The following is a 13284-nucleotide window of genomic DNA, read 5'->3' on the forward strand; positions in this document are numbered from 1 at the left end:
AATGTGTGAATAAAGTTAAGTTTTCCTTCTAAACGGGAACATTTTCTGCCTCAACAAGCTGTGAAAGGCCAACATGTGCTCCAGTGTGAGATAGATTATGTCGTATGGTTCAGTCTGAAACAGTGGAAACTCCAGGCCCTTTGTCTCCCAGTGTTTATTTACAGATGGTTATGAATAACCAAGTGTAAGAAATCAGGTAATAAGTCAGATTTTTACTCTCAGATCGCAGGTAAAAAGTACCGTTTTTTAATCAGACTGAAGCAACATTGGTCTGTGTTTAGCTTGCATCATGCATGCGCATGAGGACACACAGGGGAGCACAGGGGAGATGCAATATGCATTTTATTCCACTGATCAACAGTTGGTGCCGTTAACATGCAAAGAAGAGTAGCAATGCAGAAGACTTCAGGGAGGGGACTTCAAGCTAGCAGACGCGGATGTAAACAGTGTGAGATTTTATTTGTAAAATTGGCTTTGCAAATGTTTTATGAGGAAGGACATGCATCGGCACTTACAGATGCACACAATGCATTTCGATGAGAGTTCCCGCCTGCATTTTGAGTCATATTCTCACACTGCTGACAGCACAAGGCAAATGTTTGTACTTACAACTACGTTAAGTGTGGTAGGTCACACGTGATGGTTGAAAAGTGTGTCTCGTATTCATAGATCCGAAAATAAAAATCAGTGACTAGTTTATCCCATAAGCAGCGTAACCAAAGCTGTACAAATTATGGATGTACTTTTTTTTATGTCAAACCAACATTTTGCTTGTAGACGTTTACACTTCAGTTAGTCCCCTTTTATAACCTGCCAGCTCTATGGGTTTTTCAACACCTACTTGATATGTTTTATCCCTATGCTGTTTTCATGCTGCAATAACGATGACCAAAAATATGGAAAAAAAAACAAATGTAATGAACAGTGAATTATACATTTTAACAATGAATTATACATCTTCACCCACTAAATTGATATTTAGACAAGATATTACAGATGTGATCATGTTTAGGAATCATGGATGGCCCTCACACACTCACACACAGGGGTTCACAGCACCACTACAGAGGGATCTTTGTTCTCTGGGCAAGATACCGACACCACTGTGAGACTCTCTCTTCACATGTGCACACAGTCGTGCACACACACACACACACACACACATGCACACACTTACATACACACAAATACACAGAGGACCATTTATTAAAGACTGCCAGGGTACAATAGGGAGGCCAGGAAACCAAAACACCGGACTTGGAGCGTGTGTGTGTCTGTGTGTGTGTGTGTGTGTGTGTAAGTGTGAAGACTCATCCGTCAGCCCTCCTGGCCTCATGTCACATTCAACGTTTCCTTTGCCTCACTGACACTACTCAGCACTACTGATCGCCCACTGTCACCTTCACTTCTCCAGGGATCTGTGGCAGAACACACACACACACACTTTGTACTAGTTTTCATTCTTGCTGCATGAACAAACTAATATCACAGTGTGTGTATCTTTTTCAATACATACTCATGTGGTCATGGTGGGGGTTGCTTCCTCCACACACCCCAGAGTTGCGGCTTCATCACAGCCCTATGAGGGAGACTGACAGGCAGGCCGAGGTGGGCTCCCCATCCCCCTACAGCCAGTGACTGGCCAGGCTGAGGGGTCCCAGCACCAGATCCCCTTTCACAGCTCTGAATGGACTTGCCTTATTTATATTCACACTCTGTCACACAGGGGGACCCCAATCTCACAATGCCACTGTGGCTTTGTCCAGCAACTCTGTATTTATGTGTGTGTGTGTGTGTGTGTGTGTGTGTGTGTGTGTGTGTGTGCATTCGCTGGTATTTGTGTTGTTTAATCGGAGGGCATGTTGCTGCTATGTAGTCTGTGCATGAGAATTCATTGCTGTGTGGAGTCCTAAAGTGTGTGTGTGCTTGTGTGTGTTTGTGTGGGTCTATAGCTTTAATGGAATGCCTCCCTCTTCTATACACCATACCCACATCACAAGAAGGCAGCTGGGTTTTGTGTGTGTGTGTGTGTGTGTGTGTGTGTGTGTGTGTGTGTGTGTGCGTGTGCGTGTGTGTGTGTGTGTGTGTGTGTGTGTTCTGGCCCTCCCTCTGTGTTCAGTTGTAACCCAGAGCAGCGCTTTCATTTTCCTGTCATAACGTGTATTGATTTCCCTCAGCCTTGCAGCGACACACACACACACAAACACACACACACAGACACACACACACACACACACACACAGCTTCGGTGATCCTTAAAGTTCCGCATGCAAGGGCACACACATGCACACATTCATATTCTATTGTACACACACATTTCTTGTGCACACACACACACTAAAACACACACACACACACACAAACATAGTTTGTCTTTGCTGAATAGAGAACATGGTGTTCAAAAGCAGGCCTGTTGGAGCGAGATTACGTCTCACATATGGTCCCCACTACCGCATTACACATTTTCAGGTGTACAGACACACCTTCATATACTTTTTTTGACATAAAACAGTAAATACGCTGATTGCTAAATTAATCTTCCACGTCACCGCAGCCCCTCGTGCCTATGTTTCTTTTGGAAAAAGTGATCACTCTCACTTTCCTTAGTGTTTTCTCATTTTCCCTGCCGTACCCTCTCTGCTCCTCTCGTACCTATCTTCAGCTCCCCTCCCCTACCTAACCACCTCCAACTCTATTTATATTGTAATTGCCTTGGTAAACAGCACCACTTTGGCACTGAAGCAGCTCTGATAGCTTGTGTTTGGGATGCATTAAGAGTGGCGATGCAGACACTAAGAGTGTGTGTGTTTGTTTGCGTGTCTGTCAGTGATTGAGTGGTGTGGGTCACATAGCACCTCATGCTCAGATTTTTTTAGACGCAGTCGTTTAATTCGAGTTTTCTGTTTATCAGATATGATTAGTACAAGTTTCACTTTTTATTTCACTGCCGATTTAAAGACGTCACAGAGATGCAAAAATAAAACGAGGTCCCATTTACAGATCATTTTATATAATTATAATCCTTTCTGAAAGCGAAGAAAATGACAGGTTTTTCTTGATCCCTACAACTTACTGTTAATGTAAATGAAGAGTTTTCATCTTATTTCCTTTTTTCAGAAAAATTGATTATGTTTTTATCGTGATTTTACACTCTCTGAGATAGTAAATGGAGGGATAAAAATGACTCAAACAAACAAATCCATGTTTTTCTCGCAGCATTTGAAGCATTTATTAATGAGTTGACAGCAGAGAGGCAGCAATTAGAGGAGGAAGAGATGAAGAACAACATGCAACACTATTCCACAGTGAGACCAAAACCAAGCTGGGCTCCTTAAAACTGTTACATTTTTAGTTCATTAACTAGTAAAGCATTTTCTCAGATACTGAGATATTTTTAGCTTGCTGTGAAATTAGCTGAAATCTGTTTTTACAATGTCCAAACAAATTACGGTTCCTTTTCACAATTGCAGTATGTGATCGTTACTGTCAGTGTTTTATAGAAGTTTCTCTGCGCTGTTAACAGAATTCTTCATGCAAGCCATTTTACTGTGCACGTGTGTGACAGGTGTAGGTAATAAAATAAATGATGGCTGAATGCCACTGAGCTGCTTCAATCTCAGGGTCCTGGAAATATCAATACTGACCCGCTGTCAGAGACACTTAAAAAGAACAAACTAAGTCTGCTGTTGCTGTTATTACTACAGCTGGCATTTGATTAAGTCAAAATGCCCATTGTGAAAAAGGTCAATCGTAGGAACAAAATAAGCTTTATAGTCAAATTATGAGCAATCAATGTTGAGTGGGATTGAATGTTTGTCGTTTCTCTCTCTGCAGTAAGAAGATCATCTCATTCTCTGGCGACTGACATGTTTGAACAGCATCTAGGGGCACACCTTCTGCAGGTACCATAACCAACATCTGCACCCTCATTTGTCCTCTTTGGTTATTATTATGTTATCTTGTTTTACATGTGTTTACAGTTGAGTGAAAAAAATTGTACCTCCTTACATTGAAATAGCAATATATAATCAAATGTCCATCACATGATATTTGATGCACGATTAGCTAGTACAAATGTCCTTCATCATCAGAAGTAACAAAAATGGTGGTCAAGAAGGTAAAATAATAAGAAATATATCAGTGGAAGAGTTTGCACCCCCATAAAAAAGCCTTTAGGTCATTACCTTTAGCATCTGAGCTTTAATAACAGACTGACACACGTAATGCTTCACGAGTGGCACCAGGTGTGTTAAATTGGGTTTACACTTAAAGTTTGCAAGTGCATAGATCTCCAGGGGCAGACTCAAGCAGTCTGCTGAGAACAACAAAAACAATAGGATCACAGAAAAATAGGACCTCAAAATGAAATGTATAAACCTTAATAAGGCTAGAGATGAATTTAAAAATAACAAACAGCATTTATGGAAAGTAGTACCAACTGTGAAAAGCATGAAGAAAGCTATGTTCCTCCCAGATTTAGAACTATATGGTTGATTTTGAGTTACTTTGGTGTTAATGTAGGGAAACGTCCGTTTTTCACAATGGATGAAACGGTCAGCGTGATGAAGTATTTTCTATTTGCATCATAAGTGATTGCACTGTGCTACGTTGAGTTTTCACTCCTTCTCAGACTTAAACCCAGAGTGAGAAACACACATATGTATCATAAACCTCAGACGCTTGGATGATGCTTCCCTTTGCACAGACAGGTGAACAGAGCCTGAAGGGGATTTTGGGGCAGGGGTTGTTAGAGATGACGCAATGCAGGCTGTAGATACAGAGACTTAAAGAAAGTGTAAAGAAGGTAACAGTCTAGATTATGCTTTATACTAAGACAGGGATGAAGGGAAGAGGAATGTTTGGGAGCAGAGCAGGCTAAAGAAAAACTTGGAAGGATTAAGTAGGAAACAGGCACAAGTGGGAACAGGTCGCAAGACAAGATGAGGAGCGAATACAGGTTGAGAATTTAGAAGTAAGGAGGTTGTGGTAAAACAAAGAAACGTTACATATGTCTGCTCTCCTCCTGCATTTTAAAGAGAGAGGGAGGCTTAGGGAACGGCGCTGATAGAAATCAAATTAACGCTCCAGAAAAACTGTATGATTCTTCCCTCCCAGCCGTCCTCCCGCCGTAATAGCCTGATAATTGCACTTTAGTTCTCCGACATTCAGGCGGCTGGTTTCTCCTCGCCGCGACACACGACGCCCCACACCCCGGCCGCACATTTGCATACTGGATGTGTCAGTTGCATAAATTACTACTGCCACTTTAAGCACCGGGCCGCCAAAATAGCAATCATTCTTCTAGGGCAAAGTAGTCTGTGTGTGTGTGAGGCTGACGCTCTATCAGCTCACTCCCGGACGCTTGTTATGACGATTAATATTATTCTCTGAAGCAGTCCACTCTATTGGGCTGGCTGTATACCTTTCACTTCTCATTAGAATCACTGCAGCCTGTAATGACTCTGGTTCTATCTGTGTGTGTCCGCACCAGTGTCCTGTCGTGTGTTTAGATGTCTCTGTGTGTGTCTGCGTGTGTGTGTGTCTGTGTGTGTGTGTTTGAGAGAATGTGTGGCTGGAGAAGCTTTTGGCCCTGAGTTTATTACAGTTGATTGAAACAGCTCTGGCCGATAAGCTCGGTTTCTCAAGTCTGTTTACTCCATTTGTTTATGTATGTTTGTGTGTGTGCTTGTCTAAATGTCTGACTGTGTGTGTGTGTGTGCCTGTGTGTATGACATTTTTGTCTCTGTGCTGCTTTACGTGTGTTTAGTAATGCAGGTCTTGTTGACAGCTGTTGTGTATTGCTGCATCCTGCATCTGTGGGACTTGTTTCATGTCTGTTCACATTTTTGCATATGTGTGTGTGTGTGTGTGTGTGTGTGTGTGTGTGTGTGTGTTTGTGTGTTGGTGGGTGTGACTGCACTTGTGAATTGAGAGAAGAGGCCGAGGGGTGACGGGTTGTTTGTTCTCTAGCTCATTATAATTTGTTCGATACACACTAATTGCTCTAATTTGTCTGTCTTGTTTCTGTTTGCCGTTATGTGTATGCACGTGTGTGTGCATGTTTATCTTTGGTGTGTGTGTGGTTGTGCGTGTGTGTGTGTGTGTGTGTGTGTGTTTTATGTGCACAGTCTCTGGATGGTTTCGTCTTCGTGGTCAGTCAGGAAGGACGCTTCCTGTACATCTCAGAGACAGTTTCTATCTACTTAGGACTCTCACAGGTAAGACGACCTCATGTGCATATGTGTGTGTCTCTCGCTCCATCTGTCTCTTACACATGCACACGCCCAGACACACACACGCACACACATGCTCGAATTATCCTTTGTATACAAGTGCATTTGCACACATGTGCTTACCTTCTGCTCATGCTTTCATATCCCCTCCCAAGAGTGTGTGTATGTGTTTGTGTGAATATCTTTGACTGCACTCTATGCGCTCATCTCTGGAGCACAGCTCTCAAAGGGGCAAAACTACTCTCTTTCTACTTCTCTCTCCTGGCCTCTCTCTCTCTCCAGGTGCTCACCTCTGTTGATTGCCTGTGGCCTCTTGTACTGCGAATGTTAAGTCCTGCCATTTTGCCCAGATGCATAAATAATAACAGTAATTACTGGCCCAGCAATCAAAGTGTCGCCCCAGCGCGCTGGGCCTGTCTAGGGGAACAAATCGATAGGCATCTTAAAAGCCACATTGATTGTAGGGAGGGGGAAAAACACCAAGGGGGATGGGAAGATAGATAGAGACAGCCGGAGAGAGAAAGAGAGGGGGAGGAATGGAGAAGAGGTGTGATAAGAGAGAGATGTTTCGAAGTAAGAAGAATCGGTACAGCATGAGAGAGAGAGAATGAATAACAGAAGTGTTTCTTTATGTGGAAATTTGCTCTGATTGAGGGTCTGCCCTTGGCAACATTAAAAGAAAAGTTTGGATTTTTTCTACTCCATCTTAGCACAATAATCACATGTCATTTGAACACTGAAAAAGTCATTGGTCACTGCAGTTATTATCCCATTTATACAGGCTGTGAAACAGCCCCTTCTTAACAAAGCCACACCATAAGAGATGGGTTACAAAGTCTGTCATTCAGTGTAAAAATACATTATAAAGCAGACCAGACAAACTGAGAGTGGTTATCTTTCATTTATTTTATAGGACTGCGATGTGTCAATATGGTCAGTGGTCTGAAAATAATGTTTTACTTAAGGCTTATCAGGAATCGCACCAAATACACATATACTATCTATTTATATATCAACAAGCTTCAAACAAATAACAGAAATTTTACAGTCTTGTCTTATTGGTAAATATTGAAGACTACTATGTGCAATCATTTGTTCACTTGTTTGTTCCCTTTGATACAGACCAGAAATCACAGGAAGCAAGTTTGCAGTGGAAATGTTTGTTGCTAAGGACTAATACCATGCGTTTAAATCTGTGTAGAGAGTCTCTGAACTGTTTCACCTGTAACCACACCACACCAGGGATGTCACATGGTCCTGGAGTACATGTGCAAATCAAGATAAGAAAAGTGAGAGGTTCAACCACAGGAGTCCAGGGGGTGTGAAGTCACTTTATAGCGCTTCATTAAATGCATTTTTGTTAATGTGCACTGGAAAAATGGAACTTTCAGTGGAGAAAACATTAGCAGCATGTACTTACCAAAGTTTTTGCAGTCTCCATGTGGTATCTCTTGCAGCTATGGTGTAACCGCTTAATGTAGAACTATACCCATCTCAGCACTAGAGATGGATTAGAAAGAGGTATCTTCACAGCTATTATGATAACAGTGACCAAAAATGCTTCTAATTTACACAGGAAGGAATGACATACAAGTGGAGCCCCCAAGGATAAGGGTGGTTTGGACGTGCCACAGAGTTTCTCCATGAACAAATGCAAAAATAATGCACTCATGCACACTCAAGAACTTAAAATGAGCAAATAAATGAAAAAGACAAACAATTGTAGAGTAAAGTTTTGGAAGCCAGAAGAACACAGAGATACAGGAAGAAGCAGACAGACAATTAGGAGAGACAGTGGTAAAGAGGGGAGAGAGTTTGAGTGTGTAAATAGAGTTTAAATGTGCAGTAGGAATGAAATTCGCCTTGGGATTGCCTAGGTAAACAAGACAGCCAAGGCTTTGGTGGAGATGCTAATAAAACAGAGCTGTTCTTATCAGCTGAGCAGATGGCCTAACCCATCGCATCCACTCAAACAGGGACTAAGCCATCAGCATTCTAATGAAATTATTTATGATCGAAGATTACGTTTAAAACCTTGAACATACAAACCAACGTTTACCTTCCTGAACAGATGAGAGCGGGTGGGGAAGGAAAGGGGTTTATGATGAAAAAGAGAGACAGCCAGAAAGGCTAGATAGGGCAAGCTAGTGGATATATGAGAGGGGAGTATATAGTGTGTTTATGGACACAAGCAACGAGAAAGGAAAGCACACAAAAAGAGAGAAAGGAAAGGTGGGAGGGAGAGGACAAAAACACTTCTATATACTTTGTTGGGGAGTGGAGGCAGACACAGGGGAGCGGGGAAGGACAGACAAACAAACGATGTTCTGAGTGAAAAAGTGTAACTGGTGGTTTGTTTTAGAGGGCATGTTGCCCCTGTGGACCGCCCCTGCCCTGCCGTCTCCTGTCCCCCCTGTCTGACCCCTTTGCCCTAGCTCACACCCTGGGCTGCTCCCCTGACAGGGGGGTATTTTAGCCAGCTTAGCCCAGGTCAGGCACCTTGACCAAGGGCACAGCCTGCCGCCCGCTCCCCTGGTACCTCCAGGTATCATTTTTCTTCTCCCTGGGTCTCCCTGAGGATGAACCTGGGCAGGCCATGCAGCATGTAGGGGTGGGGGGGTAGAGGGTAGAGATACCGAAGGATGGATGAAGTAGTGGGAGAAGAAACAAAGGCTGGAGAAGATGAAGAATTGGAGGGAGGAGGGATGGAAAGGCTGGAGACGCACGGGTATGGGCTGGGAGGAGAAAGAAAAGGGATAAATGGGTTAAAGAGAAGGGAGGAAGGATGGTAGATTGAGGGAGGAGAGAATTGATCTGAAAATGGTTAGTATGCAGCCCCCACTCCCCCTCCCCCCTCTCCGCCTCCCTCCCTCTCTCCTCTCCCATCAGTCAGTGAGGGCTGAGGGTTGAGAGTGTGTTGTGGACCACTGCCCGGATGCCTCATACATATTAAAGTCCCCTGCTATTATTTATATCATGTCTCTCCTTCCCCTGCTCACTGCCCACCCCCATCCCTGCCACGCAACCATACATACATGCACATGCACATCTGCACACACACGCATACACACACACACACACACACACACAGGTTCACACAGATGCATTGACAGACAACTACTCACACAAACAATGACACACAATGACGTGCAGACACAAAAAACAGACAGTCTGGTCACATACGCAGCGAAACAGAGGCACGTTGTGCGCTTGCATACGCACAAACACACACTCACTCACACGCTCACAGAGATTTGAATGATCTCGGTCTCTCCTCACGTCTCCCTCCGCGCCACATTCTATACCTGTTTTTATGTGTGAGCCTGACTCATCCTCTCAATTGCTTCGTCTCTTTCTCATCTTCTCATTTCTGTCTGATCTTTTTTCAATCCCCCCCCCTCCCCCCCCCCGCCTGTGATGTAGTGATATTATTCGGATAGGTCTTAAGCCTGGTAAAGCCCATAAGGACCTGTTTGTCTCTCAACCTTGTTTTCCAATATCACAAGGCCAGGGGATTGTGTCTCTTTCACATGGGTGGTCCAGTGTTTAAAAAGGACAAAACTGCCTTTGCAGGAGAATCGCTATTCATAAAATACAGAAATTTTCCCAGACAGACAGCAGAGAGCCAGAAATATCTTGATATAATCAGGAATAAAAGTTGCCCAAAGCAAGATTCATCTGGAGTTTCAGAAGCCTAATCCCATTCATTTACTTGTGAAATTAACGGGTAGATTCAAGCTCTTTTTAAACATTAATGAATGAGCCAGGTTTAATCACACCTGTCAGAATCAAAGGGGATTAACCAGAAAACTCCAGCACCCGTAGCCCCTTTATGATCCATTACATGTATTGGGGGTTGACTTACTTTTTCTAAAGAGAGACTATTTTTCCTCGTTTTATTTTGTAACCCTCAACCTAATTTGATGGTAATATTTATATATAAGAACTGTAATCAACTGTAGATAACTTTCAGTTGCTATAATTGATAGATTTAAAAAATGTAAAACAATATAAAATAACCTCCAGAGTTTTAACTCGTTGTTCAGCTGTCCAGCAGAACAGGCAGATTATTCAGTAAAAAGTTCTATAAATCCACTGCCAACCACCTGTACAGCAGTAAACCGCAATCATACAAAGTCTGCAGCCATAACTTGTCGACACAGTGCAGCATTAAGAAGCTTAAGAGCTACAGATTCCACTCAGTAGATAGTAGAGACCATATTGTGTATATTGTACACTAAGGTCAGTTGACATTTCGGACACTTACTAATTGTTGTCACGTTGCCTAACAGCTATTTGTTGCGCGACAGTAATTTTTCTCATCTCTAAAACTCATCTCACTGTGGAATTGTTATGAGAAAGCAGGGTATATAATATGTACCCTACTTTTAGGGTTGCATTGTGCAATACTTTGAGGGCACTATAGTGGATGGAGATACACACTCAACATTTGGATACTACTACAAAATAGACAACACAGTATAATCGTGCACTATATGGTAAATAGGGGGAGATTATAGACACAGCCAAATAAAGAAGAAAGAGATTCTGATATAAAAATGTTAAAACATTCCTTGATTAACACAGGGAGACTGGATTAGAACTTACGACAACATATGATACTTACTTTGCATTTGAACCAGCGTTTATATGTTGAAACTTCAACATTTCACAAGTCATTTTAGTTGCTCATGTTTGAATTGATGTTGCTTTTAGAACTAGTATATGTGGGCATCCAGGGGCCCATGTGGAAATTAGAGTAGAGTAGTTGGTATTATCACCCTTCTCCAGTGAAGGGAAATTGCTTCATATGGTGGCTATAAAATCTGGTATTTAAAAATATAGTTTTTCCCGGTGGCACAATCCCCAAACAAAACAGGGCATTCCCCAAGAGATTAAGCCTCGCATGTCTGAGACTAAGAAGCTCTATCTCTTCTTTTATCCTCCCTCGCTTGGTGGGGTTTTCCTCCATCTTCACCCCTCTCTGTTCACTCATCGTCCACCGCTCTCTCATTCCTTTGCTCCCACCTTCCCCATTCCCCTTCTTCCTCTCCCTGGCTGTGATGTCCTTGAGGGCCTGCTGAAGCTCCCATAAAGCCTGCAGTAAATGGCTCTAATCCGGTAATAAATGGCTGTGTCCTACAGACAAGGGTGTGAGGTTGCTGCAGCCACTGCTTTATCAGATGGAATGGTATTGGCACACACATGCAGCAACACACACACACACACACACACAAAATCACAGATGTAAGAGAATCTGCATATGTGTGTAACCATGCTTCCCCCCTCCCTCATTTCTGTTTCTCTCTGTGACACACACACACACACACACACACACACACACACTTATTTATAGAGCTTCAGATGGAATCACACCTCCGATTATGCTACATTTATGGATGCCATGCAAGAGCAGCACCATTATTACCTTTAACTGATTAGACATGCGACTATGATGCATTATGATGATAGGATCATATAGAGCTGTATGAGCTGTTGCACTGCTCTTTATGCCTGCCAGGAGAGACTGTAACTGAATGAAGGGAGGGACAAGAAGAATAGTAATGTGACCTTTCTTGGAGATACTTGGAGTTCACCTGTTTTTAATCAGCAAATACCATTGATTTCATCTCGCCTGGTTTTATTTGTGTAATACTGTAGTCACTGGGTCCTCCGAGACTGGACTTAAATGTATGTGTGTGTTTGTGTGTGTGTGTGTGTGTGTGTTTGTGTGAATGTCTTACAACCTCTACACTCCTTGTTCAGTTGTAACCCAGAGCAGCGATTTCATTTTCCTGTCATAACATATATTGATTTTCCCTGTGTGTGTGTGTGTGTGGGTGTTCATGTGTGTGCACTCACTCATGTGAAGGTGCTCTAAGCTTCTGCCCCTGATCAGTGTGTGTGTGTTTCTCTCCAGGTGGAGCTGACCGGCAGCAGCGTGTTTGATTACATCCACCCAGCAGACCACGTCGAGATGGCCGAGCGGCTGGGGATCAGGCCCCATCTGAGGGCTGAAGCCGGCTGCCACGTGGCCCCTGAGAGTGCGTCCAGCTCTGCATCAACCTCCTCCCTGGCTGGTACCCCTGAACCTGGTACACATTTTATTTTCAGTGTATAGAGAGAAAACGAAAAGCCAAATGAGACGAGAAATATTATTTTCTTCACCAAAACATCAATGGATATTATTGTATCACCTGTCAGCAGCTCTGTCCAGTCCTCATTCCTCTGCTGATGATCCTCCCGAACGTGGCTTTTTTATCCGCATGAAGTCCACACTCACCAAAAGAGGGCTGCACGTCAAATCCTCTGGATACAAGGTACAATTAACCATGGAAAGAATTTATGATAATTTGAAAACATACCTTGATTGATGCATACTTTCATGTTCACCTGCTTGTTCTTGGGATATTAAAATGACATGCAGACCCTTGTCATTTTGTTTTATGCTGCCAGTGTTTCACAGCACTGTCAAATCGGTTGTTTTCAGAGTGTTTTATGGCTGTGACCTTATTTCACACTGGCCCGCTGCACATAAAAGACAGTTTACTGCATTCACGGCAGTAACACCAGTGCTGCTGCATTCTTTGGCTTAGAATCTGACTTTGTGTTGTGTTTATGTTAAATATAAATTGCTGAATGTCATAGTTCTAACTTCTTTTTATCGATTCTGTTTGAATCGATTCCACTTTGCTCTTGTTTTACTCTACAAAAGTGGCCTTGAGTGTAGGGAGTACATGCTGATGTCTTGTGTGTGTCAGGTAATCCACGTCACTGGACGAATCCGCTGCCGCCCTGCACTTGTGCCGGGCTCCACCCGCTCACTGCGTCGACCGATGGGTTTGGTGGCACTGGCTCACACACTCCCACCCTCCACGCTTAATGAAGTCCGAATGGAGAGCCATATGTTTGTCTTCCGAGTGAACATGGACCTACAAATTACATATTGTGAGAACAGGTAGTTAAAACCTTTGTCCGTGTTTAGAAATGAAGTGATATTGACTTCTCTGTAGCCTCTGCATATGTTTTTAAATGTCTTAACATCTGCTTT

At 43.0% G+C, this 13284-nt stretch overlaps 1 protein-coding gene across 2 annotated transcripts in view; it reads left to right on the plus strand.

Annotated features, from left to right (window-relative positions):
• Window positions 1–13284, plus strand: part of npas1 (neuronal PAS domain protein 1) — a 36830-nt gene that overhangs the window by 17938 nt on the left and 5608 nt on the right. Inside the window, exons 4-8 of one of the 2 annotated variants that reach the window (XM_067508480.1) lie at window positions 3835–3902; window positions 6129–6218; window positions 12154–12328; window positions 12438–12553; window positions 12995–13191. In XM_067508480.1, the coding sequence (XP_067364581.1) occupies window positions 3835–3902; window positions 6129–6218; window positions 12154–12328; window positions 12438–12553; window positions 12995–13191 (646 nt within the window). The remainder of the gene's footprint in view (window positions 1–3834; window positions 3903–6128; window positions 6219–12153; window positions 12329–12437; window positions 12554–12994; window positions 13192–13284) is intronic. The other variant, XM_067508481.1, reaches the window with a different exon arrangement.

Source organism: Channa argus, chromosome 6 (assembly GCF_033026475.1).
Source record: "Channa argus isolate prfri chromosome 6, Channa argus male v1.0, whole genome shotgun sequence".
Taxonomy (NCBI): domain Eukaryota; kingdom Metazoa; phylum Chordata; class Actinopteri; order Anabantiformes; family Channidae; genus Channa; species Channa argus.